This window comes from Schistocerca nitens, chromosome 4 (assembly GCF_023898315.1).
Source record: "Schistocerca nitens isolate TAMUIC-IGC-003100 chromosome 4, iqSchNite1.1, whole genome shotgun sequence".
NCBI classification, from domain to species: domain Eukaryota; kingdom Metazoa; phylum Arthropoda; class Insecta; order Orthoptera; family Acrididae; genus Schistocerca; species Schistocerca nitens.
Window position 1 is genome coordinate 182,308,622 of NC_064617.1, and position 27,868 is coordinate 182,336,489.

The 27,868-nt window shown below is 48.1% G+C and overlaps 1 protein-coding gene across 1 annotated transcript in view; it reads right to left on the minus strand.

The window, feature by feature from the left end:
• Positions 1–2,401: 2,401 nt before the first annotated feature.
• LOC126252192 (uncharacterized) overlaps positions 2,402–27,868 on the minus strand; it is a 37,756-nt gene continuing 12,289 nt past the window's right edge. The window contains exons 2-3 of the mRNA XM_049953062.1: positions 22,955–23,393; positions 2,402–2,639 (exon numbers count right to left, since the gene is read on the minus strand). Of these exons, the coding sequence (XP_049809019.1) occupies positions 2,402–2,639; positions 22,955–23,393 (677 nt within the window). The remainder of the gene's footprint in view (positions 2,640–22,954; positions 23,394–27,868) is intronic.

The window sequence follows — 27,868 nt, forward strand, 5'->3', positions numbered from 1 at the left end:
CCCCGTTTTGTTGCCCTTCATGAGAAGCAATCTTGGGCTCACATTTCTGCAAGATAATGCCCGCCGCGCACGACGAGAATTTCTACTGATGACGGGGTACCGACACTCTCTCTTTCCGCGTACACCCTATCAGTGTATAGAGCACTTGAGCCGTGCGCGGCTCGCGTTTATCCCATTTATTGTGTGTCATTTTCTATTATGGTACTGCCGCCTCGTTTTCTTACTCCATTTACTGGTGTCACTAACTTCCTGCCTCACTTGCCCGCGAGCGGCAGCAGCAGCGCTTATCGATAAGTGCACTGTTGTACCATCTCCGGAGCGACCAATAGTATTTCCGGGTCGTCGTGTGCCTGGCAGTCAGTTCGGGACGGACCAGCAGTGCAATCGGGACGCAGCAGCAGTGAAGTCGGGGGACGGAGCGCTGGTGAGGCGCCGACAGTCAGTGCTCGCCGTCCGCTGGCGACACACATGAACTGTCCAACGGAGGGAGATTGGAGCGGGACGACCGTTAGTGGATCGTTCGGTTCGTCGTCTTATCGGCCGACGTATACTTGGTCCTTTCACCGTTTCCGGGCCTGGGGAGTCGGTCGGTTGGCGTGCAGCAGCGAGGAATTCTCCTAGGGACGTAGTTTGGCCGAGGCCGCCGGCGGTCTCTACGCGGTGTCAGAGTGTGTGGGGCAGTTCCCATTGCTACGAGGTCCGTCCCTCACCGACCCTGGACACGATAGTTGAGTAAATAAAAAAGTTTTCTTGTCGGTGGGTTCGTTGACTGTCTGTCGGTTGGGTTGTCGTCAGATCGACAATGGTTGGGCCGACTGCATGGCTCATGTAAGCGAGCGTTAGTGTTAGGACGACCCTCGGAACTTCTGAGCACCCTGGGTGTATGTCTTTTCTTGTTTGTTCTTCTTGTTTGTACTTATGGCTCCTAACCGATTTTTAGATTAAGGTTGTTTTGCCGTTAAGGCGTAAGATTCTTTAGGCCTTCAGCCTACTTTGAAGTACTGTTTCAAAATGGTTCAAATGGCTCTGAGCACTATGGGACTTAACATCTGTGGTCATCAGTCCACTAGAACTTAGAACTACTTACACCTAACTAACCTAAGGACATCACACACATCCATGCCCTAGGCAGGATTCGAACCTGCGACCGTAGCGGTCACACGGTTCCAGACTGAAGCGTCTAAACCGCACGGCCACACCGGCCGGCGGTAATGTTTCACGTAAGATCTTTGGCATTTTAAAGGTTTTAGTGTTGTTGAATTTTAAGTGTTGGGCCTTCAGCCGATTTTGAGTTTGAGTTGTTTAGCTGTCAAGGCCTTAGTGCTCAGAGCCATTTTTTGTTTCACGTAAGGCCTTTGCTATTTAAAAAAATTAATGTTGTGGTGTTTTAAGTCTTACGTCTTCAGCCGATCTGAATTTAACATGTTTGCTCTTGAAGTGTCTGATTCTTTGGGCCTTCAGCCTAACTAAAGAACTGTTTTAACATAAGGCTTTGCCTTTTAAATTTCTGTTTTGCCAAATTAAGGACTGTTTTACGTAAGGCCTTCGTTAAAAAAAATTTAATGTTGTTTAGCCTTAAGCGTTGGGCTTTCAGCTGATTTTGTATTCAAATTGTTTACTGTGTAAATCTCAGATTCTCTGGGCCTTCAGCCTAGATAAAGGGCCGGCCGGAGTGGCCGAGCGGTTCTAGGCGCTACAGTCTGGAACCGCGCGACCGCTACGGTCGCAGGTTCGAATCCTGCCTCGGGCATGGATGTGTGTGATGCCCTTAGATTAGTTAGGTTCAAGTAGTTCTAAGTTCTAGGGACTGATGACCTCAGAAGTTAAGTCCCATAGTGCTCAGAGCCATTTGAGCCTAGATAAAGAACTGTTGTAAGATAAGGCTTGCCTTTTAAATTTCTGATTATGTTTGAGGTTTAAGTTATTAGCCTCCAGCCGTTTTAGAATTATAGGGGCTTTCAGCCAGTAATTGAGCCCCAAAGATTAAAGCTGTGTGTTTAAAAAAATATTTTTTTGGCTCTTGTAATGTTCGATCAAATAATTAAGTTGCATGTTCGAGTGTAACTGACAGCCCCTTATTTTGGCCCCTTTCCACAATTTAAACTACCTGTCCCGTCCTGCGGGTTTAGCAGGGCGTTTCAGCACTTGTAGTCGTACACTGTTGTAACTTCCAGCACACACCGTACGTTGGCTTGCAGAGTACGAACGTGGCGTAGGTGCAGGTATTTGGGTCGATTAAAAATATTCTAGGGAGAAGGAGCTACAGCACGCGTGCGACCTTATATACGTGGGTCCTCGTTTCGCCACACGTCCCCTTCGCACGCTCTCTCCCTCTCTCTCCAGTCCACCTAGGCAGCGCTCCGCTCCTCCGCTCGGCGACAGCGATATTGCATTTCGCGCGTCACGGGGATACACGGGCGTTAACGAGCGCCGTAGCGCCGTAGCGCCGCGCCCCGACGTCATGTGCAAGAGACGGCCGCCAGCCAGCCATCCAGCCATCCAGCCAGCCAGCGGCGGCTGCCTCGCTGCCTGCGCGGCCCTCGTTACGTCGCAGGCCGGCGCTCGCTTCTTCAGGCGGAGGCCTCTGCCGGACCGCCTCTCGCCACACTTTGTAGCTCTCGGCATTAACGATGTGGACTCTGCAGCGTAAAAAAAAAGCCTCCCTCTTCTTAACATCCCTAACATGGGGTAAGCAAAATTCAACGGGACCGTAAAAAAACCTTCTAAGAGAAAATAAATAAATAAAACGACGCACCACGAAGCAATTACCCGAATGGGACGGAAATCAGTAGATGTGATTGAGCCGTGTGTCGGCTCTCAACATACAGGGTGTTACAAAAAGGTACGGCCAAACTTTCAGGAAACATTCCTCACACACAAAGAAAGGAAATATGTTATGTGGACATGTGTCCGGAAACGCTTACTTTCCATGTTAGAGCTCATTTTATTACTTCTCTTCAAATCACATTAATCATGGAATGGAAACACACAGCAACAGAACGTACCAGCGTGACTTCAAACACTTTGTTACAGGAAATGTTCAAAATGTCCTCCGTTAGCGAGGATACATGCATCCACCCTCCGTCGCATGGAATCCCTGATGCGCTGATGCAGCCCTGGCGTATCACAGCCATCCACAATACGAGCACGAAGAGTCTCTACATTTGGTACCGGGGTTGCGTAGACAAGAGCTTTCAAATGCCCCCATAAATGAAAGTCAAGAGGGTTGAGGTCAGGAGAGCGTGGAGGCCATGGAATTGGTCCGCCTCTACCAATCCATCGGTCACCGAATATGTTGTTGAGAAGCGTACGAACACTTGGACTGAAATATGCAGGAGCTCCATCGTGCATGAACCACATGTTGTGTCGTACTTGTAAAGGCACGTGTTCTAGGAGCACAGGTAGAGTATCCCGTATGAAATCATGATAACGTGCTCCATTGAGCGTAGGTGGAAGAACATGGGGCCCAATCAAGACATCACCAACAATGCCTGCCCAAAGGTTCACAGAAAATTTGTGTTGATGACGTGATTGCACAATTGCGTGCGGGTTCTCGTCAGCCCACACATGTTGATGGTGAAAATTTGCAATTTGATCACGTTGGAATGAAGCCTCATCCGTAAAGAGAACATTTGCACTGAAATGAGGATTGACACATTGTTGGATGAACCATTCGCAGAAGTGTACCCGTGGAGGCCAATCAGCTGCTGATAGTGCCTGCACACGCTGTACATGGTACGGAAACAACTGGTTCTCCCGTAGCACTCTCCATATAGTGACGTGGTCAACGTTACCTTGTACAGCAGCAACTTCTTTGGCGCTGACATTAGGGTTATCGTCAACTGCACGAAGAATTGCCTCGTTCATTGCAGGTGTCTTCGTCGTTCTAGGTCTTCCCCAGTCGCAAGTCATAGGCTGGAATGTTCCGTGCTCCCTAAGACGCCGATCAATTGCTTCGAACGTCTTCCTGTCGGGACACCTCCGTTCTGGAAATCCGTCTTGATACAAACGTACCGCGCCACGGCTATTGCCCCGTGCTAATCCATACGTCAAATGGGCATCTGCCAACTCCGCATGTGTAAACATTGCACTGACTGCAAAACCACGTTCGTGATGAACACTAACCTGTTGATGCTACGTACTGATGTGCTTGATGCTAGTACTGTAGAGCAATGAGTCGCATGTCAACACAAGCACCTAAGTCAACATTACCTTCCTTCAATTGGACCAACTGACGGTGAATCGAGCAAGTACAGTACATACTAACAAAACTAAAATGAGCTGTAACATGGAAATTAAGCGTTTCCGGACACATGTCCACATAACATCTTTTCTTTATTAGTGTGTGAGGAATGTTTCCTGAAAGTTTGGCCGTACCTTTTTGTAGCACCCTGTATATCGCTTTGTAAAGATTGTTCTGAGTCCTTCCATTACATCGTTAATTGATTCTTTCATATTTATCGCTATGCTGCGGACGATTCTGTTTAGATTCCTCTCTGGCGGCTTGTCTGGTCTTATCGATCTTCGAGACGTTGCTTCCTGTTAGCCTTGTGTAAGGGAATAAGATCTTTGCGGGGATGGCCGATTGGTTGCCTAGCGGTGACGAGTCGGTCGGACGGTTTTTAAAATCGGGAATTAGAGAATGTCGTACGATAAGACAGCGGCGTGGCGTGGCGGTGGACAGTTGGCTGTTGTTCCGAGAAGCCGCGTGGTCTATCCTGGCGGTGCGAGACGAGTGGGACGAGTTGACGGGACAATGCTGTAAGGCTGTGAGCACCCGGGGGCCACGGTTGTGGTTCCGAGTCACTACTTGGTGGGAGCGGCAACGGATGTCTTAAAATTTTTCGTCTGGAGGCGCGAATGATGGACTAGTAACTCGCCTGACCTGAGGAGTGGTATTTCGCCGCCGTGGGTGCAGAGGAGACGAGGGTTCCGGTGACAGAGCGCGTGGCTGCGTGACTGTGCCCAGTCGGGTACGCTGGCGACGTGTAAACGGTCGGGTATGAGGAACCTTTGCACCGGAGTTCACCTGCTGTTTCTCTGATAAACTGGAAGTTAAGTTGGTTAAAGGTTTAGATGGTAATTGAAGAATTTTGGTTTGTGCAACCAGCGTCTTTTCTGCCTTGTGGCCTCCTGCGTTCGGGTTTCCTGTCCCTGTCGCCGGTGTATTTATAGACAGTGATTTTTTCCGCTTCTTATTAGTACTGCCCGGTAGGAAATTTATTTTTGGGCAGTGATTATTGTTTTAGATTACATTTTTTCCTGCCTTGTGGCCTCCTGCTTTCGGATTTCCTATCCCTGTCGCCGGTGTAATTATAGACAGTGATGTTTTGGCTTCTTATTAGTACTGTGTGGAAGGAAGTGTTTTTTTGGGCAGGGATTATGGTTCCTGATTTGATTCCTCCTCCCCTGGCCTCGCGTGAGGTTGATGTGATTGCTGAATGTGAGGCGTTGTGGGTCTGTTAGTCCGCTCCTAGCCTGAGCATCCTTCGGGAAACGATTGTGGCCGCCCTTACACCAGGTCGGTTAATTATTTTTACCCCAGGACATTTTGGTGGCAGGACATGGTATTAAAGTTGTTAGTTATTGTAAAATGTTAAATGGTTGTATTTTACTCTGATTGTTTTTTGCCACGGTTTAAAAAGCTTAAGTTTGCCTTTCATTAGTGGGTTTTTAAAATTACGTGGCGTTAAAATTGCTAGTTATTGTAAAAGGTGAATAACTGTATCTTTACTTTGATTGTTTTAATGTACTTGGCATCCTTTGGAAATGCTAGTTCTGCCCTCATGTTAGCGAGCCCTTGTAATTTAATATCTTTTTGTGCCAAAGTTTAAAAGAAGTTGGTTCCCTACATGTTCGTTAGCGAAATTGTTTGCAAATTGGTGGTTTTGTTTCATTACTTGGAAAGTTTTAATTTTGTTATTAAATGCTTTATCAAAGTCTGTTTTAAGTAAAATGGCTTGGCTATTAACGGCAAAGAAAAGTTTTTAATTTCATTACTTCGAAAATTTTGATTTGTTATCAAATGTTTTATCAAAGTCGGTTTTAAGTAAAATGGCTTGGCCGTTAACTGTAAAGTAAATTGTTTTGAAAAGGCACTCATGCCTACTAGCTTTTTTGGATCTGTTCCTGGTCAAGTGGTACAGAAATGACTTTTAATGGTTGAAGTAATCAATAAAGAAATTGTAAAGTGCAACTCGACAGTAACCAACTAATTTTGGCCCCGTTTCCCAACTGGGGGTTTTCCTTGATTAATCGTAATACGCATCTGAGTGATATACATTTACAGACAAAGAAATGACTAAAATTTCAGAGAAAAATGGACGATTTATTCAAGACTAAGGGCGTCACAAACTGAGCAAGTCAATGACACGTCGTCAATAACATGTTGGTCCGCCTCTGGCCCTTATGCAAATTGTTAGTCGGCTTGGCATTAACTGATAGAGTCGTTCCAGGTCCTCCTGAGGGATATATTCCTAAATTGGGTCCAACTGGAGCATTAAATACTTTTAATACCTACAGGGTGTTTCAAAAATGACCGGTATATTTGAAACGGCAATACAAACTAAACGAGCAGCTATACTTGAAAAAAGAGACAGCATTGGTCGTATATTTTTTTTTATACTATTGCAAAATCGATTTTCTGTCACTGAGTGACCATCTTCAGTGCTATATTGTATAACTTAAATTGGGATGCACTGTTGTCACTATGCTTACGGCGATCGCCGTAAGCATAGTGACAACTGTGAATCCCAATTTAAGTTATACAATATAGCACTGAAGATGGTCACTCAGTGACAGAAAATCGATTTTGCAATAGTATAAAAAAAATATACGACCAATGCTGTCTCTTTTTTCAAGTATACCTGTTATCTGGTCGTTGTGCACAAAACATGGAGTCGCCAATCAATAAACGAGCAGCGATAGAAATACACCGTTTGTTGCAATATGCTTGGGACAACAGTACATTTTCAGGCAGACAAACTTTCGAAATTACAGTAGTTACAATTTTCAACAACAGATGGCGCTGCGGTCTGGGAAACTCTATAGTACGATATTTTCCACGTATCCACCATGCGTAGCAATAATATGGCGTAGTCTCTGAATGAAATTACCCGAAACCTTTGACAACGTGTCTGGCGGAATGGCTTCACATGCAGATGAGATGTACTGCTTCAGCTGTTCAATTGTTTCTGAATTCTGGCGGTACACCTGGTCTTTCAAGTGTCCCCACAGAAAGAAGTCACAGGGGTTCATGTCTGGCGAATAGGGAGGCCAATCCACGCCGCCTCCTGTATGTTTCGGATAGCCCAAAGCAATCACACGATCATCGAAATATTCATTCAGGAAATTAAAGACGTCGGCCGTGCGATGTGGCCGGGCACCATCTTGCATAAACCACGAGGTGTTCGCAGTGTCGTCTAAGGCAGTTCGTACCGCAACAAATTCACGAAGAATGTCCAGATAGCGTGATGCTGTCATCGTTTCGGATCTGAAAAATGGGCCAATGATTCCTTTGGAAGAAATGGCGGCCCAGACCAGTACTTTTTGAGGATGCAGGGACGATGGGACTGCAACATGGGGCTTTTCGGTTCCCCATATGCGCCAGTTCTGTTTATTGACGAAGCCGTCCAGGTAAAAATAAGCTTCGTCAGTAAACCAAATGCTGCCCACATGCATATCGCCGTCATCAATCCTGTGCACTATATCGTTAGCGAATGTCTCTCGTGCAGCAATGGTAGCGGCGCTGAGGGGTTGCCGCGTTTGAATTTTGTATGGATAGAGGTGTAAACTCTGGCGCATGAGACGATACGTGGACGTTGGCGTCATTTGGACCGCAGCTGCAACACGGCGAACGGAAACCCGAAGCCGCTGTTGGATCACCTGCTGCACTAGCTGCGCGTTGCCCTCTGTGGTTGCCGTACGCGGTCGCCCTACCTTTCCAGCACGTTCATCCGTCACGTTCCCAGTCCGTTGAAATTTTTCAAACAGATCCTTTATTGTATCGCTTTTCGGTCCTTTGGTTTTAATTTAAACCTCTGTTGAAAACTTCGTCTTGTTGCAACAACACTGTGTTCTAGGCGGTGGAATTCCAACACCAGAAAAATCCTCTGTTCTAAGGAATAAACCATGTTGTCCACAGCACACTTGCACGTTGTGAACAGCACACGCTTACAGCAGAAAGACGACGTACAGAATGGCGCACCCACAGACTGCGTTGTCTTCTATATCTTTCACATCACTTGCAGCGCCATCTGTTGTCGAAAATTGTAAGTACTGTAATTTCGAAAGTTTGTCCGCCTGAAAATGTACTGTTGTCCCAAGCATATTGCAACAAACGGTGTATTTCTATCGCTGCTCGTTTAGTTTTTATTGCCGTTTCAAATATACCGGTCATTTTTGAAACACCCTGTAGCTGCTTGGAGGACCCTGATCATACTGCTCCTTACTTTCTTGTTTGCTTAGATGCTGGCCAAACGAATGTTTTGGCAAGCACGAGAACAAGCAATAGGAACTTTCGCTGTGTGCAGGCGGGCATTATCTTGGCTTGTCATGAACGGCAACAAAACGGGACGTAGAATCGACTAACCGCTGTGCTCTCTGCTGTAAGAGTGCTGCAGATTGTAACACCTCGGTTCAGTTTACAGTGATAAAAGCTATAGAAAGAATAATTTAAAATTAAGAATAGAATTTTTAGAGGGGAAAATAGTGTAGAATCAGAGTTCGGTAATTGCAGATCAAATTTATAGTATATCAGCAAGTAATTAAACGTCTAAGTACAGCAAAGCCACGGAAGCTCCGTCATGGAGAAGGCAGTGACGATAAACTCTTGTGATGAAAAACTTATAAAAAGGCCTGATCGTCATTATTGCCGCCTTTTTTCCTTGATTGTTTCGTTAAAGGGTGGGGAACCCGTGTCAGTCAGCGAGACAATAATTAGATTGAACTTTATCGTGTTAAGATTTACGTTAAACTGTCAGAATATCACGGAGATTAAAAGTGATGTATTGTACGATCTCTGACTGTTGGTAGCAACGAAGTATTAAGGGGATTTTAGGACTTTAGTGCTAGATTGGAACTTTATGGACATATAGACGACAGAAACTCAAATTATCTGCTGATACGAGTGAATTCAGAGGTACTGGTATTCAGATATTAACGCGTGGACTTTTGAAAGTGTCGTGTGCCGTTAGTAGCGAATCTGGAGGTAGAGCACGTGCATATCGGAATTTGCGGACTATTTAGATTCCTCCAGGCTAGGAACCTTTTAAATAGACCATTCATCCATCACCATCTTAATCCTTGAATATAGAGTGAAAGTGAAATACACTCCTGGAAATGGAAAAAAGAACACATTGACACCGGTGTGTCAGACACACCATACTTGCTCCGGACACTGCGAGAGGGCTGTACAAGCAATGATCACACGCACGGCACAGCGGACACACCAGGAGCCGCGGTGTTGGCCGTCGAATGGCGCTAGCTGCGCAGCATTTGTGCACCGCCGCCGTCAGTGTCAGCCAGTTTGCCGTGGCATACGGAGCTCCATCGCAGTCTTTAACACTGGTAGCATGCCGCGACAGCGTGGACGTGAACCGTATGTGCAGTTGACGGACTTTGAGCGAGGGCGTATAGTGGGCATGCGGGAGGCCGGGTGGACGTACCGCCGAATTGCTCAACACGTGGGGCGTGAGGTCTCCACAGTACATCGATGTTGTCGCCAGTGGTCGGCGGAAGGTGCACGTGCCCGTCGACCTGGGACCGGACCGCAGCGACGCACGGATGCACGCCAAGACCGTAGGATCCTACGCAGTGCCGTAGGGGACCGCACCGCCACTTCCCAGCAAATTAGGGACACTGTTGCTCCTGGGGTATCGGCGAGGACCATTCGCAACCGTCTCCATGAAGCTGGGCTACGGTCCCGCACACCGTTAAGCCGTCTTCCGCTCACGCCCCAACATCGTGCAGCCCGCCTCCAGTGGTGTCGCGACAGGCGTGAATGGAGGGACGAATGGAGACGTGTCGTCTTCAGCGATGAGAGTCGCTTCTGCCTTGGTGCCAATGATGGTCGTATGCGTGTTTGGCGCCGTGCAGGTGAGCGCCACAATCAGGACTGCATACGACCGAGGCACACAGGGCCAACACCCGGCATCATGGTGTGGGGAGCGATCTCCTACACTGGCCGTACACCACTGGTGATCGTCGAGGGGACACTGAATAGTGCACGGTACATCCAAACCGTCATCGAACCCATCGTTCTACCATTCCTAGACCGGCAAGGGAACTTGCTGTTCCAACAGGACAATGCACGTCCGCATGTATCCCGTGCCACCCAACGTGCTCTAGAAGGTGTAAGTCAACTACCCTGGGCAGCAAGATCTCCGGATCTGTCCCCCATTGAGCATGTTTGGGACTGGATGAAGCGTCGTCTCACGCGGTCTGCACGTCCAGCACGAACGCTGGTCCAACGGAGGCGCCAGGTGGAAATGGCATGGCAAGCCGTTCCACAGGACTACATCCAGCATCTCTACGATCGTCTCCATGGGAGAATAGCAGCCTGCATTGCTGCGAAAGGTGGATATACACTGTACTAGTGCCGACATTGTGCATGCTCTGTTGCCTGTGTCTATGTGCCTGTGGTTCTGTCAGTGTGATCATGTGATGTATCTGACCCCAGGAATGTGTCAATAAAGTTTCCCCTTCCTGGGACAATGAATTCACGGTGTTCTTATTTCAATTTCCAGGAGTGTACAAGAGTGTTGTACTCATTTCATTTACCTAGTACTAATCAGTGAAGGTTTTACGGAACCAAAGCTATTAAGCAGTAAGTCAGTACCATCTAGCGGAAAGCGTAGGCATTAACTAAGACTCTAACTGAAGTGAACGTTTTCGTGTTTTACGGACTGCTTAATATGAACTTTTGTGACTCTCTGACGTCCCCACTCCCTCCGAAAGGTGGCGCAGGCTGTCTTAATCATAAAAGGGGATAGTTTTAGCCGGGCAAATTACTAAATAAAAGCGATATTTACAAGACTCGCGGTAATAGCAAAACGCAAGACCTGCACCTCATCGGAGAGTCGTTACTGTCACGTCGGAAAGTAAAGCCGGAAAACCTACCGACGATACGTATCTACGAGCAGACGTCGACGTGGAGTACCTAAAAAGGGAACCACAAGAGAGTTGGGGATGCTTCAAGATGACAATGATGCTATTAAATGAAATGGCTCCTCGTAGCAACATTCCTGATTATCGGGATCCACCGCTGTCCGAGACATCTCGAGACACGTCTTCGCTTGTTACAGTGGCTCAGTTTGGAGCGGGACTCATCACCGAAGACAATGCTATTCCATTCAACCAAATTCCACGACGAAGACGTATCTGGTGACGCCCCAATCAGTGGTGGGATACACACCTGACTGTTGCCCGCCAGGGATGAAGGTCAGCTAGATAATGCCCCCCCGTACACTGCGAGAGTTTCTACTGCTTGTCTTCGTACTGTCCGAACCCTACCTTGGCCAGCAACGTCGCTGTGTGTCCTTCCAATGGAGAACGTTTGGAGCATTACAAGCAGGGCCCTCAAATCAGTTCCGGGTTTTGACTACCTAACCCATCCACTGGCCAGAATTTGGCACCATATCTCTCAGGAGGGCATCCAACAACTCTACCGACCAGTGTCAAGTCGCATAACTGCTCGCATAAGGGCCAGAGGTGGGCCAATGCTTTATTGACTTCCTCAATTTGGGAGGCTCTTTCCCTTCAATATATATCATCCAATTTTTCTGAAAGTGTGATCATTTGTTTGTCTGTATATGGACATCACATCTGCCTAGTTCCTGTCCGATTCGGGTAATTCGTCCCTGGTGCGTCGTTGTTTTTATCCTTTGAGTGTATTTCCTCTAAAACTGACGCTGGAGTGACTGTCGTAAACGAACACGGTAGAAGATGCTGGAGATGTCCACCGTTACACCGTTAACGACGATACAGCGCTGTGCTCGATTTATCAAACTGAGAGATACACTATGTGATCAAAAGTATCCGGACACCTGGCTGAAAATGACTTACAAGTTCGTGGTGCCATCCATCGGTAATGCTGGAATTCGATATGCTGTTGGCCCACCCATAGCCTTGATGATAGCTTCCACTCTCGCCGGCATACGCTCAATAAGGTGCTGTAAGGTTTCTTGGGGAATGGCAGCCCATTCTTCACGAAGTGCTGCACTGACGAAGGTACCAATATCGGCCGGTGAGGCCTGGTACGAAGTCGGTGTTCCAAAACATCCCAAAGGTGTTGTTTAGGATTCAGGCCAGGACTCTGTGCAGGACAGTCCACTACAGGGATTTTATTGTCGTGTAACCTCTCCGCCACAGGCCGTGCATTATGAACAGGTGCTCGATCTCGTTGAAAGATGCAATCTCCATCCCCGCATTGCTCTTCAACTGTGGGAAGCTAGATGGTGCTTAAAACATCAATGTAGGCCTGTGCTGTGCTTCTCTGTATCGTTACAATTTTAGTATATGTACCGCCAAAGCGAGTACCACCTGTGCTGTGATAGTGCCACGCAAAACAAAGGGGTGCAAGCCCCCTCCACGAAAAACACGACCACACCATAACACCACATCATTCGAATTTTACTGTTGGCACTACACACGCTGGCAGATGACGTTCACCGGGCATTCACCATACTGTAACAACTATAACGGCTTCTGACATCAAATGTAACAATTGTGTTACTAAATGTGACACTTCTGTCACTAAATGTAACTGGGTTTTCTCTTTTGATGCAAGTCAATTGTCAGGATGAGCATTCTAAAGCATTCTGTCAGGGTGAAAATATTAAATAAATTAACTTTTCTCTCTTAACAACATGTGGGCAGGGTGGGTTCTTCCTTGGCTCGGGTATGAGGTCGAATGAAACATCATTTTTACATAAGATAACTTTTATTGAAGATTTGTACAACTGTATCTTACGGGATGTTCTGGTTCGGAGAGCGGCAGCTGTGTCGTTTGTGAAGTCTTCTGCTGCGGCAGCGGCGGCGGCGGCGGCGGCGGCGGCGGCGTCTGATTACGCGTAGCGGTGTGTATCTCGTGTCGCTGTCTCGCCCAGCTGACGGGAGACGCGCAGCGCGAGGTGGCCGGTTTAATTATTGCGAGCGAAGTCGTGCGTCGGATGATACCTTGGGTGTGGCGTCCCAGTGTTTCTCTTCTCTATGCGGCCGCGTGTGTTGTGCGTCGACCAGCGGAGCGGCGCGGCGGGGGAAGGCCAGTGTCCCGGACTCGAACCACGGACTCCCGCTTGCCAATCTTCGGCTGTCAGGTCTTCATCCCAGCTCACAGGTGACTACTGATGTGAGGCCGTCTCCTTCCCGTCCTCACGAGTCACCCGGGTATGTAAAAACCAGACTTTAAATACCTTTTAACTTCTGTCTTCTGGCACCGCGGCTGCTGCCTGCTATTCCATTACAGCGGCGGACTTGGTGCGCCTGTGCATGATGCAGTCTCTTCTTGCATGACGGTCTTCAGCACCGAAACTGACTGAAAACTTCTTCGTCTTCTTCGTCTCTTCTCTCCGTCTCCGTCTTCGTCTCCGTCTCCGTCTCCGTCTTCATCTGACTTCCTCCCTCTGGCCCACTGCGTCTCGCGTATTTATTCACTTCAGTTTACTGGAGGTGAACGACTTCACGGTCATTGCCTCGTCTGTCACGTTGAAAAGCTTCTCGAAGAATCTTCTTAACGTCGGTCGTTGGCTCTTGGAATGTAGGTGAGGGCTTTTGATCCCATGTGACGACTGAGAAACACGTGAGCCGGTCATTGCCTCTTCTGTCACGTTGAATAGCTTCTCGAAGAATCTTCTTTACGTCGGTCATTGGCTCTTGGGATGTAGGCGAGGGCCCTTGCTCACATACGACAACTGAGAAACACGTGAGCCGGTCGGGCGATGCCCTGACGGCTGAATCGACAGCGCCCGCTTATGTGGAACTCGCTGACTTCATGGTCATTGTCTCTTCTGTTCTGCTGTTTTGCCCGCTGAATGCCAGTATGTAACTCTCTAAACTAAACCAAGTTTTCCATTTATATTCTAATTTCTAGTTCACTTTGATTTCACTAATTTATTTACTTAAGTACCACTCAACAATACCCACACCCTGCCACATTGTGTACCCTGATTCGTCACCCCACACAATGTTTTTCCACTGTTCAATCGTCCAGTGTTTGCGCTCCTTACACCAAGCGAGGTGTCGTTTGGCATTTACTGGCGTGATGTGTGGCTTATGAGCAGCCGCTCGACCATGAAATCCACGTTTTATCACCTCCCACCTAACTGTCATAGTACTTGCAGTGGATCCCTGATGCAATTTGGAATTCCTGTGTCTGGATAGATGTCTGCGTATTACATATTACGACCCTCTTCAACTGTCGGCTGTCTCTGTCAATCAACAGACGAGGTCGGCCTGTACGCTTTTGTGCTGTTCGTGTCGCTTTACGTTCCACTTCAGTATCACATCGGAAACAGTGGACTTGAGATGTTTAGGAGCGAGAAATTCTCGCGTACAGACGTGTGACACAAGTGACACCCAGTCACCTGACCACGTTTGAAGTCCATAAGTTCCACGGAGCGCCCCATACTGCTCTCTCACGGTATTTAATGACTACTGAGGTTCGCTGATATGGAGTATCTGGTAGTAGGTCGCAGCACAATGCAACTAATATGAAAAACGTATGTTTTTTGGGATGTCCGGATACTTTTGATCACATAGTGTATGTGTAGCAGCCCTGCCTGAGGCACAGCAGCAGTAGCGTCTTCAGTGTTCCGCTGTAGCTCTTGCAGAGTGTAAAGATCGTCTGAGTGGAGGAGGAGATTAGTGTTTAACGTCCCGTCGACAACGAGGTCATTAGAGACGGAGCGCAAGCTCGGGTGAGGGAAGGATGGGGAAGGAAATCGGCCGTGCCCTTTCAAAGGAACCATCCCGGCATTTGCGTGAAGCGATTTAGGGAAATCACGGAAAACCTAAATCAGGATGGCCGGAGACGGGATTGAACCGTCGTCCTCCCGAATGCGAGTCCAGTGTGCTAACCACTGCGCCACCTCGCTCGGTCGTCTGAGTGCACCCCACGCTTCCATATACCCCAGAGGTTAAAATCACAGGAAGAAAGATCAGGTGATTAGTGTGGCCAGGAGATTGCACTGCCTCTACTGACTATCCAGTCCTCACAGAAAACTTCATGCACTCGTGACAAGGTTTTCAAGGCTATGTGTGTCGTTAGTCTGCTTTGCTCGAAATATTCATGCAGTCATTCGTCTTCTGTGCACTGATCCACATACAATGAGCTGTTGACCTCCTTTTGCCGGCAGTAGTACAGAAACTCGACGTAGCATGCACCTAACGAGTCGTTGGGAGACCCCTTCAGAGATGTTGGGCCATGCTGCCTCTACAGCCGTCCATAATTGCGAAAATGTTGCCGATGCAAGATTTTCTGCACTAACTGATCTCTCGATTGTGTCCCATGGGATTTTATGGTTTGTGTCGGAAAATCTGGGTTGCTGAATCATTCGCTCGAATCGTCCAGAGTACTCTTCAAACCCAACGTGAACATTTGTGGCCCAGTTACATGGCGCACTGTCGTTCATAAAAAATCCGTCTTTGCTTGCGAAAATGAAGTCCATGAATGGCTGCAAATGGTCTCCAAGTACCCGAACATAACCATTTCAAATCAGTGATCGGTTCAGCTGGGTCAGAGGATCCTGTCCATTCCATGTAAACAGCAATACGGAGCCACAAGTAGCTTGCACAGTGCCTTATTGAGAACGTGGATCCATGACTTCGTGGGGTCTGCGCCACACTCGAACCCTACCATCAATTCTTACCAACTGAAATACGGACTCATTTGATTAGGTCACGGTTTTCCAGTCGTCTAGTGTCGAACCGATTTGGTCACGAGTCCAAGAGAGGCGCTGCAGGCGATGTCCAAATTTCGCCGTACTCCCCGACCGGCTATGTGCGTCGTACGTTCGAAATTGATTTCTGCGGTTATGTCACACAGTGTTGCTTGTCCGTCAACATTGACAACCCTACGCAAAAGCCGCTGCTCTCGGTCGTTATGTGAAGGCCGTCGGCCACCGTGTTGTCCGTAGTGAGAGTTAATGCCTGAAATTTGGTTTACTCGGCACACGATTAACAATGTGTATGGTGGAATATTGAATTCCATGATGAGTTCCGAAACGGAATGTCTGCGTCTAGCTCGAACTACCACTTTGCCTTCAGAATCTGTTAATTCCCATCGTGCGGCCATAATCATATGAGAAACCTTTTCACATAAATCACGTGAGTACAAACGTATAACTTGTATACGCTATACTACCGTCAGTTGTATATGTGCCTATCGCTATCCCACGACTTTCGCCACCTCATTGTGTGGATTAAATAGTTTTTTTTTTAACATAACAGTCAGCATTAACAGTTTGCTGAATGATTAGTGTTATTATGTGGACATCAGACATGCGCACCAAACACCAGCTTTAGATTATGCAACGGCTCCTCGAAGTACTGAAGCTCGTTTTTTGATGCATAAAGGCTCGTCGCCTCTTAGTTCGCTGACCCAATCCTCATCTGAACAGATAAAAAGCTGACGAAAAACCTCCCTCATTCCAATTCACTCAGGAATCGACGGCAGTCCTCAACACGCGAAAGTTCTTCTGAACTTTTTAAATCGTTCACCACAGTAGACTTGCAAGGGACCAGATGCAGCTTCTGTTTGATAATGTTTGGACACGATGATCTCTTAATTCCGAAACGAATAAATAAACAGCGTTCAGAATTCGTTGGACTTTCCTTCGCTCTAACACTGTTTGATCGTACTGCGGTGGTGTAAGGGTTAGCATTTCTGCCTAGCAAGCAAAAAGACCCGGTTTCGAGTCCCGGCCGCAGCACAAATTTTAATTCATTTCTCCTGCTTCGATCATTATTGTAGATGTCCGCACCTGGTAGCTGCATGGTCAGAGCGACGGATTGTCAGTGCTCTGGGCCCGGGTTCGATTCCCGGCTGGGTAGGGGAATTTTCTCCGCCCAGGGACTGGGTGTTGTGCTGTCCTCATCGTCATCGTCGACTGCAGGTCGCCAAAGTGGCGTCAAGTTGAAAGACCGGCACCCGGCGAACGGTCTGCCCGGCGGGGAGGCGTAGCCATACGATTAAATAAATAAATAAATAAATTATCGTAGATAATGAAAAGACATAAATGTCTCAGGGAAACATTTAATTATAAGACGTTTTTGGATAGTTACGGTTTTGATTCGCTACAGAGCCCGTTTCGAGCCTTTCCGCTACTAGGTTTTGCATTGCAGTCCCTTCTGGATGTTTGCCAAAACGTTTCCAGCCTTAGGCTCTTGCGCAAACAGTACCGCACACCATATCCAAGAACTGTGCAGCACGTAACCCTCGCTAATGAACATGCGCTGTTTTATCTTAAGCTCCATTTTGTGATGCATTCAACTAGTCTCTAAACACGTCTGCTCCTCTGACTCTCTCAAACGGACTGACACAGCGAAGCACTCGGGACAGAGCATGCTGGGGCTGCGCATTCGCAGGCATGTAACCACAACCGATGGCGGCATCGAAATCACAGTTTCCATTATTTTCTATGACGGTCACTTCCGCTGTTCATTAACAGTGTTAAGTTCCGTGTCAGTCTTACAAATGTTTTCCGCACCTCCTAATATTTCTAGGATATAATTAGGAGCTTCAAGGTTCCCAAGCTAAATGCAGAAAGATCTGGAGAGGATCGGAGGGTGATGCAGATATTGGCAGTTGACCCACAAACAAAAACACCGTCTGAACAAGCCTTGAAAGCCCAACGGTAGCGACTGGTCGCCGTGTCATCCTAAGCTCGTAAGCATCACTGGATGCGGATACGGAGGGGCATGTGGTTAGCACACTGCTTTCCTGGTCGTTGTCAATTTTCGTGATTGGTATCGTTACTTCTCACTCAAGTATCTCCTCAACTGACCTCACAAGGGCTGAGTGCACCCTACTTGCCAAAAGCACTCGGCAGACCCGGATGGTTACCCATCCAAGTGCTAGCCAACCCCGACAGCGCTTAACTTCGGTGATCTGACGGGAGCCGGCGTTACCACTGCGGTAAGGTCGTTGGCAGTTGGCCCACAACATAAAGAAATGTAACGCATTCCGCATAAACGGGTACAGAGATCCGTTGTTGTATGATTGCACTCCTACAGAACAACCACGCAAAGGAGTCACATCGACAAAATATGCAGGGGTATGTGCACGCAGCAATTTAGAGTGAAACGACCACATAATAGTAATCTCAGGTAAGGTAGATCACAGACTGAGTTTTAATGGAAAATCCTCAGAAAGAGTAGTCCACCCAAAAATAAGGTAACTTACAAAACCCTCGTCCGAGCAGCACTTGAATATTGCTCGACAGTCTGGGACACGTACCACACAATTTTGATAGAGGAAACAGCGACGATCCAAAGAAGAACAACACGTTTCTTTATGGGTTCATTTAGAAAGCACGAAAACGTCACAGAGATGATAAATCACCTCCAGAGGCAGACGCTGCAAAAGAGTCGTTCGGCATCGCAGTGCGGTTTACCATTAAATTTCCCACAGTGTAGACCTATGTTCCTAGATGAGTCAGCCAATATTTCTCCAGGTATTTCTCACGAAAAGACCATGAAGGTAAGATCAGAGAGCTCGAGCTCACACTAAGGTTTACCAGCAATTGTTCTTCCAGCGAACCATTTGCCGCTGGAAACCGAAAGTGGTGAAGTGACTCACAAAGTACCTTCCACCATTTGCCATAAGATGGCTTGTGGAATACAGATGTACGTGTAGATATTTACATTAGGAATGAAAACTTCAGTCTGTTATGTGTTAACACTGTTAGCTCGAATTACTGTGTGATGTTTATTGAGCGTAGCTTTCTACGTAAGATATCTTATATGATCATCTGACGCTCTCGGGTAAAAAAAGTCTTTGGCGGATTTTAAACTGTGGTACAGAGCACTTGACGGTATATAGGTTGTTACAGATTTATGTTTTATAATTTTGTGAGACTTTAGAATATGAAATTCAGAACATTTCGCATTAAGGAACCTACAGCCGGAAATGTGAAATAAAGTTTCTACAGCTCTATGCACTTTCTACGCATTAGGTAGGCTAAATGAAATCCCAGAATACTGTAGTTTGGAAAACATTTATTGACAGTAGATTATAATCAAATACTACACACATCAAAAAAGTTTTGCATCACCCCGGTTTCCAGAACACCTGAAGATAGACGGAGACTGTGAATATTGTATCACAGGCACAGTCCCTCTGACTGTTCAGAGATGTCACTAAACCCGCCCAAAGATGTAAACAACCATGCATGAGCAGAGCCTATTAGACGGAGGGGGTCCGACAGACGATCAGTTCCAGACATTCCACCAGGAAGAAGGTACACGGCTCTTGTTGTCTGTAGTTCAACCATGCCTAGACAGTCAATACCGCGGTTCGATCGCGTCCGCATAGTTACTTTGTCCCATGAAGGGCTCTCAACAAGGGAAGCGTCCAAGCGTCTCGGAGTGAACCAAAGTGATGTTAGGACGTGGAGGAGATACAAAGAGACAGGAACTGTCGATGACGTGCCTCGCTCAGGCCGCCCAAGGGCTGCGACTGCAGTGGTTGAGCGGTGTCTACGGATTGTGGCTCTGTGGAACCCAGACAGTAACGCCACCGTGTTGAATAATGCTTTTCGTGCAGTCACTGGACGTCGTGTTACGACTCAAACTGTGCGCAATAGGCTGCATGATGCGCCACTTCACTCCCGACGTCCAAGTCGAGGTCCATTTTTGCAACTACGACACCACGCAGCGCGGTGCAGATGGGCCCAACAACATGCCGAACGGATCGCTCAGGACTGGCATCACGTTCTCTTCACCGATGAGTGTCGCATATGCCTTCAACCAGACAATTGGCAGAGACGTGTTTGGAGGCAACCCGGTCAGGCTGAACGTCTTAGACACACTATCCGGCGAGTGCAGCAAGCTTCATGGACGACAATTCTCGCCCCCATCTTGCACATCTTGTGAATAACTTCCTTTAGGATAACGACATCGCTCGACTAGAGTGACCAGCATGTTCTCCAGACATGAACCGTATCGAACTTGCCTGGGATGGATTGTAAAGAGCTGTTTATGGACGACGTGACCCACCAACCACTCTGAGGGGTCTACGCCGAATCGCCGTTGAGGAGTGGGACAATCTGGACCAACAGTGCCTTGATGAACTTTTGGATAGTATGCCTCGGTGAATACAGGCATGCATCAATGCAAGCGGACGTACTACTTGGTATTAGAAGTACCGGTGTGTACAGCAATCTGGACCACCACCTCTGAAGGTCTCGCTGTATGGTGGTAGAATATACCATGTGTCGTTTTCACGAGCAATAAAAAGAGGGCGGAAATGATGTTTATGTTGGTCTCTATTCCAATTTTCTGTACAGGTTCGGAACTCTCGGAACTGACGTGATGCAAAACTTTTTTTGACGTATATATAAACGGAATCCTTGAATTCAATGCTGTAGAATAAATCTTCAATGCGACGACCACCAGCTTCATTACATAATGTGCAATGGCGAACTGCGTTTTGTCTGATTCAAGGTTACACACTCTCATCTGATGGCATCAACCGCTGTAAACATGCGCTCAGTAAGCTGTGGTACTGTTCGTACTTGTGCTGAACACGCAAGGGCTCCACATAAGCCCAGAGGAAAAACTTAAGAGGGGCGAGATCAGGAGAGCACCTAAGCTAAGGATCTGAGCGTACTCTTCCAGTTACTCTCTGTCTGAAACCATTTTTGAGATACGCTATAGCTAGCTCGACGATAACAGTGCAGTGGAGCACCGTCGTTCTGAAACCACAAAGTAGGACACAGCCGCAAGGGAACTTCGTCCTGAAGTTCATGCAAGATATTCTCCAGAAAGTTCAAATACCATGCACCATTCAAAATGACTGGTCCAATAAGATGACCTCCAAGAATTCCAGTCCAAATGTTCACTGAGGATATCATCTGGTAATTCCTCGTATAGGTAGAGCGTGGATATGCACCAGCCCAGTGGTAGCCGTAGAAAATTTATTTCACACCACCAGCTGTAGATTGGTGACATCTAAACGTTCCGAATTCAATCCTCTGTCATCTCCCAAATGTTTAAAACATCATTCTGTAGCACCGTCTGTATATTTCGTACAGCTCAGTGGGAAGAGGTGCAAGACTTTGAATTGGACGTCACTTAGGTGACTTGAAACGAAACGAAACTCCTCCCGCACAGGCCATGAAGGCCCAACGGTACCGATCGGCCGCCCTGTCATCCTCTGCGCACAGGCGTCACTGGATGTTGGTATGGAGGGGTATGTGGTCAGCACACCGCTCTCCCGGCGGTATGTCAGTTACCGAGACCGGAGCCGCTACTTCTCAATCAAATAGCTCATCAGTTTACCTCACAAGGGCTGAGTGCACCCCGCTTGCCAACACCGCTCGGCAGACCGGATGGTCACCCATCCAAGTGCTAGCCCAGCCCGACAGCGCTTAACTTCGGTGATCTAACGGGCACCGGTGTTACCACTGCTGCAAGGCCGTTGGCACTTAGGTGACTTGCATGTACCTTACCCCACAGGGGAAAGGGACCTACAGTTTAGTATTGAATCCGAACCACATGTAGCTTCCCTGTGAGTCTTCACGTCATTGAAAGGTGAAGGCGGTGTTAGATTCAACGTTTCCATGGTCCAACCAGAAATCGACCCGCGACCTTTCTGTTTTCAGCCACGCTCTTTAGCGCTAGACCAGCAGACATGTCAGAACTTGACTGATAGTCTGCATGACTATGTGTCATATCGATAGACACAACTTTTGCGATTTGGACTCTCAGTTTGGTGCCATGAAGGAGCACGACTGTGAAGACATCCCAGCTGCTCAACTTATTTCAAATACATTCGTAATATCGACTGAGGAAGCAGATACAACTCGGCTCACGAAATTTTCTTTGTTGGTTGCGATAGAAACTAAGAGCATGATCAATAAAATGTTTGTATGTTTGTAGGAGGGGAGCAGACATGGTGAGAGGGGAGGTATAATAATGCGTGCACGAGCGGGTACAATTTGTGTCTCGTAGTTTTCTCGGTTGTTCGCGCAGGTCACTTTGTAATTTCTCCACGATATTTCGCTAAACTGCTGCCACTGTAACCGTGAGTAACGAGTTAATAGGTTTTGTGACGGTCTTCGTAACGACAAACACTTCGCTGTAGAAACGGCTTACGAAGTCACCGCCACACTTTTAATAGCGGGCCGACCGGTCCGCTGGAACAGTGAACAGAAAGATGAAAAACCACACACTTTGATTAAATAAAAGTCGGTACTTATCTTTATTAACGACGATACAGAACACAGTGGTGAACATGGTCTACAGAAATCTGTCTAGTTCGAGTCGGTGCGGCTAGATCAGCGTCGGCTGACGACAAACAACAACTCTGCTGCGATGAACACACAACTGACTAGCAGGTACACAATTCGGTGGCGAGTATACAACTGAGCGGCGAATACAGAACTGTCCTAGCGCTCGCGACTCCAGCGCTTAAGAAAACCAGAAGCCAGCGGTGGCGCGCGCAGACTTGCGGCGATTTCCTGTATCGCTGGCGCTGCTTATGCGGACGGCGTCCGGACTTTGATGCTGCCAACCTTTTTGGCAGCGGGCTCGGTTGGCATTACTGGCTAGGATATAACACTCTTCCCCCCCAAATCGCCGCACCGTCGTTGAATAATGACGTGGCGAGCGTCGACGGTGGGGGAGGGGTCTGGCCGCAGACGTAGCAGAAGAGACCGGGGCGGAGACTGTTGTCGGTGGCAGTCCCCGGTCCGCACCCCAGCATTGGCTGCGTGGGGCCTCGGGAAACACCGACTGAAAACCGAGGTCAGGGTGCACGCCTATGACCACGGGCGCAGCTTCTGGTACTGGACGCGACGGGGCGTCGGGACCCACGAAGAGAGGCAGCGTCTCCTGACGCTGCGTCGACGGCTGCTGAGTGGGCGCCGGACAAGGCGCTGCGGTGTCAGACTCCTTGGGGGTGCCCAAGGAAAGCGGCTGCAGTACAGGCTGCACAGCCACCGCTTGGGAAGGCGGCCCGGCTGAGGGGTCGACGTCCATCAGCTCCGAAGGCGGTGGCGACTGAAGAGGGACCGCAGGCGCCGGAGCGACCACCCGGGGCGCTCCCGCATGAAGCTGCGCGGGAGGCATCAACGGGACGGGCTGTCGGCGTGGTAGCGGCGACGGCTGCTGCTGCTGCCCTGGGGGCGGCAGCAAAGTCGGAAGGCGCGGCTGGAACTCGCCGCGGACCAAATCTGTGGACAAAGAACGAGCGGCAGAATCCGGGCGGCCAGCGCGGCGCAACTGGTTCTGATGCCTCCTGTGCACCCCAGTAGCACCTTGAACAGTATAAAAACCGCGACCCTGGACACTTATCACGGTACCACGTTCCCAACGACGGCGACCGTGATAAACTCTGAAAAAAACGGCGTCGTTGCGCTGAAAACGCGTGCGATGCTCAGAAGCGGCGGGTCGATCCGGGGGGTGCAACAACCGTAGTAGGGTGCGATGACGACGGCCGTGGAGAAGCTCCGCAGGCGAAGGGCCGTCGCGTGGCGTGGTCCGGTACGACGACAGGAACGTGATGAGGGCCTGCTGACGAGAGTGCGTAGCACGAAGGCGGTCCATATGATCCTTGAATGTGCACCATTCGATTGAGGGTGGAACGGCGGAGTAAGAACATGGCGAATGCCATTGGCAGAACAAAAACTTTCAAATTCAGCAGAGGTAAATTGTGGACCATTGTCAGACACTAAAACTTCTGGAAGACCCTCAATACAAAAAATTGAAGTCAACGCCTGTATAGTTTGTGCAGACGTTGTAGACTGCATGGGCACAACAAACGGAAAATTACTAAATGCATCTATCACGATGAGCCAACGAGAATTCCAATATGGACCAGCGAAATCAATATGTACTCGCTGCCAGGGACCGGCAGGGCGTGCCCACTCAAAATAGCGTTGAGGCGGAGCAGCTTGGTGTTCGGCACACGTCGAACAATCTGTAGACATCTGCGTAATCTGCTTATCAATGCCGATCCATGTACAATGACGGCGGGCAAGCTGCTTGGTGCGGACCACTCCCCAATGACCTTGATGCAACAAGTCGAGGACCTTGGATTGGAGTACTTGGGGAACCACTACACGAAGCTGGTCATTCTCGGTGCGTAACAGCAAAACTCCGTGCGAAACGGACAACAGATGACGTTGCGAATAATAGCGACGAACCACAGGATCCGATATGTCCTTTGCCTTGGACGGCCAACCACGTTGAACAAAACGTAATAGTAAACTCAGATGAGGATCCGTAGCTGTCTCACGTGCCACCTGACGATAATCAATCGGAAAATCCCGGAGGGATTGATGCTCATCGGCGTCAATCTGATGGCAAGAGTCGTCAGAGGAATCGAAGACATCATCCGCAGCAATCGGCAATCTAGAAAGCGCGTCAGCGTTAGCATGCTGAGCTGTAGGGCGATACAGTATCTCATACTGGTATTGTGATAACAAAAGAGCCCAACGTTGTAGTCTCTGAGCTGTCCGCTGAGGAACTGGTTTAGACGGATGAAACAGTGACGTCAGGGGCTTGTGATCTGTGACTAAATAGAATGGTCTACCATAGAGGTAGTGATGGAATTTTGTGACACCGAACACAATAGCCAACGCTTCCTTGTCCAATTGGCTATAATTACACTGAGCTTTGTTTAACAATTTAGATGCGAACGCAATAGGACGTTCGGTGTTACCGACTCGGTGAGACAACACAGCACCGAGACCGAAAGAAGAAGCATCACAAGCTAACACCAGAGGCTTGTTAGGGTCGTAATGGACCAGACAACGATCATTCAATAAAGCCTCTTTTAGCTGCTGAAAGGCTGATTGGCAATCAGCTGACCACACAAACGGAACATTCTTACGGCGGAGACGATGCAACGGTGCAGCAATCTGTGATGCATTAGGTATAAACCTAATATAATATGTCAATTTGCCAAGAACTGCTTGCAATTCATGCAGATTGCGAGGGGCGGGCAAATCACGAATAGCTGCTAAATGTGACTGGGAGGGATGAATGCCTTGAGCATTAATAACATGTCCCAGATACTCCAACTCCGTAAGGAAAAATGAACATTTATCGATGTTGCAACGTAGGCCTGCCTGAGACAACACTGTAAACAAACACTCCAAATTACGGATATGTTCAGCAGGCGTCCGACCGGACACAACAATATCGTCTAAATAGTTGCAACACGATGGCACATTAGCCAGAAGTTGGGACAAAAAACGCTGAAAAACAGCTGGAGCTGACGCACAACCAAAAGGCAAACGCAGAAAACGGAACAACCCCAACGACGTGTTTATGACAAAATACTGTTGTGATTGCTCGTCGAGGGGCAATTGCAAATATGCTTCACGGAGATCAATTTTGGAAAAGAAACGAGCTTCCCCTAACTTATCCATCAGCTCGTCCGGTCTAGGCAAAGGAAAAGAATCAATGACAGTCTGAGGATTAACTGTCGACTTAAAATCAGCACACAAACGTAACTTGCCAGACGGTTTCTTTATAATAACTAAGGGAGAAGCCCACTGGCTCGCTGAAACGGGTTGAATAACACCGTCGTTTTGCCAACGACGAAGTTCATCTTCTACAGGTGCCCGGAGGGCGTGAGGCACTGGACGAGCACGAAAAAATCGAGGCTGAGCATTATCTTTTAACGTTATATGAGCGGCAAAGTTCGCAGCACAACCGAGTTCGTCTTTAAATATGTCACTGTATCGTTTACACAAATCGGTTATGCTGTCTTGAGGAACAACAACAGAATTAAGTTGCAACACATTGTCTTGGATAGACAGGGCAAACAAGTCAAAACAGTCTAATCCGAAAATGTTTACACTGTCTGTAGCGCGGAGCACTGTGAATGAAACTGTTTTGTGTTGCCCCGGAATGTGGCTGGCACGCTACATACACCTAACACAGGAATGTGTTCGCCACTATAAGTAGCCAAAGAATGTTTCGCCGCTGAAAGTTTAGGGCGGCCGATAGCCGCATACGTAGCATTATTTATGAGAGTCACAGACGCACCAGTGTCTAATTGAAAATTGTAGGTCTTATCCTGGATGCGTAGCTTCACAAATAGTTTATTACACTGTCTCTGGATCGGTGCAGTGGAGGCGGAAGACACAAAAGCAGCGCGTTTAGCGCGTGTTCGCTGCTTACGACAACTCGTGGGTTGGGGAGGGTGGAGCAACAACTCCCGCTTCACTGGCAGTCTGTACATTACGTTTTACAGCGTTTGAATTACGCATGGGGCGCATAGCAGAGGGCTGGGTGGGTGGCTTATTGCGAACAAGTTTATTACCCACACGAACCGTGGAAGAGTCTTTAAAGCCGACCGGCTGGGCGGGCTGGCTGTGAAGAACATGAATATCCATGGGCTGGGCAGCACTAGAATTGTTCTTGCGTTTACGCAAACAAACAGTCTGGATGTGTCCTTTCCTTTGACAAAAGTGACAAACCGCGTTGCGTAACGGGCAACGTTCACGAGGATGAGCAAGAACACACTTAGGGCAAGACTTAAGTCGATCATTTTGCACACGCGGCTGACGAATGTGTTTAACATGACGCGGCCGGCTAGTGTTTACAGTCTGACTCTGCCGGTGGGGCCGCGGGCGTGACGTAACTTGCTTAGCACAGGCAATTTGAGAAATACATGGCTGATCTAACTCACACTCAGCATAGTCAAAAGTATCTTGGGCTTCAATAATGTTCATCACAGTCTCTTATCACGGGTCAGGCAACTTTGAGATAGCAGCACGAATACGAGAGTCTGCAATGTTTTGAGTAATAGCGTCTCGTAACATGACATCTGGGCTTCAATAATGTTCATCACAGTCTCTTATCACGGGTCAGGCAACTTTGAGATAGCAGCACGAATACGAGAGTCTGCAATGTTTTGAGTAATAGCGTCTCGTAACATGACATCACTGTAGGAAGCTCCACACACACAATTAAATCGGCACTGACGGGTGAGGCCCCGTAAATCTGTTAACCACTGTTTATTAGATTGATGTGGCAGTTTCTTTAATCTGAAGAACTTGAATCTGGCTGCTGCCACATGAACTCGCGACTCGAAATACTCAGCAAGCTTGTTAACAACAACGTCATAGTCTAAAGCTTCTGGCTTGGATTCCGGGAAAACTTACAAAGTAGTCTATAGACTTCCACGCCTGCAGTGGAAATTAAATAAAGCTGCCGCTCATTACCTGTGATTTTGTAGACTGACATGTGCGCCTGCAACTGCGCGAAATATTCTTGCCATTCTTCTCGTGATGCCTCAAAAGCACGAAAAGGCGGTGCTGCCTGTGCTTGTTCCTTGTGTGGTGGTGGATTAGCCGCTTGTTTGGCGATTGCTTCCACCAGACTTTGTATTTGCTGACTCTGTAACAAGATCAACTGTTGTAATTCGGCAGACATAGTGAACACAAATTAAACCAGCCCCCAAAATTCTATCTCAAGAAACAAGTTGAACCAGCCCTGCACACGAGCTCGGAAGTCCTCGTCGCCAGTTTTGTGACGGTCTTCGTAACGACAAACACTTCGCTGTAGAAACGGCTTACGAAGTCACCGCCACACTTTTAATAGCGGGCCGACCGGTCCGCTGGAACAGTGAACAGAAAGATGAAAACCCACACACTTTGATTAAATAAAAGTCGGTACTTATCTTTATTAACGA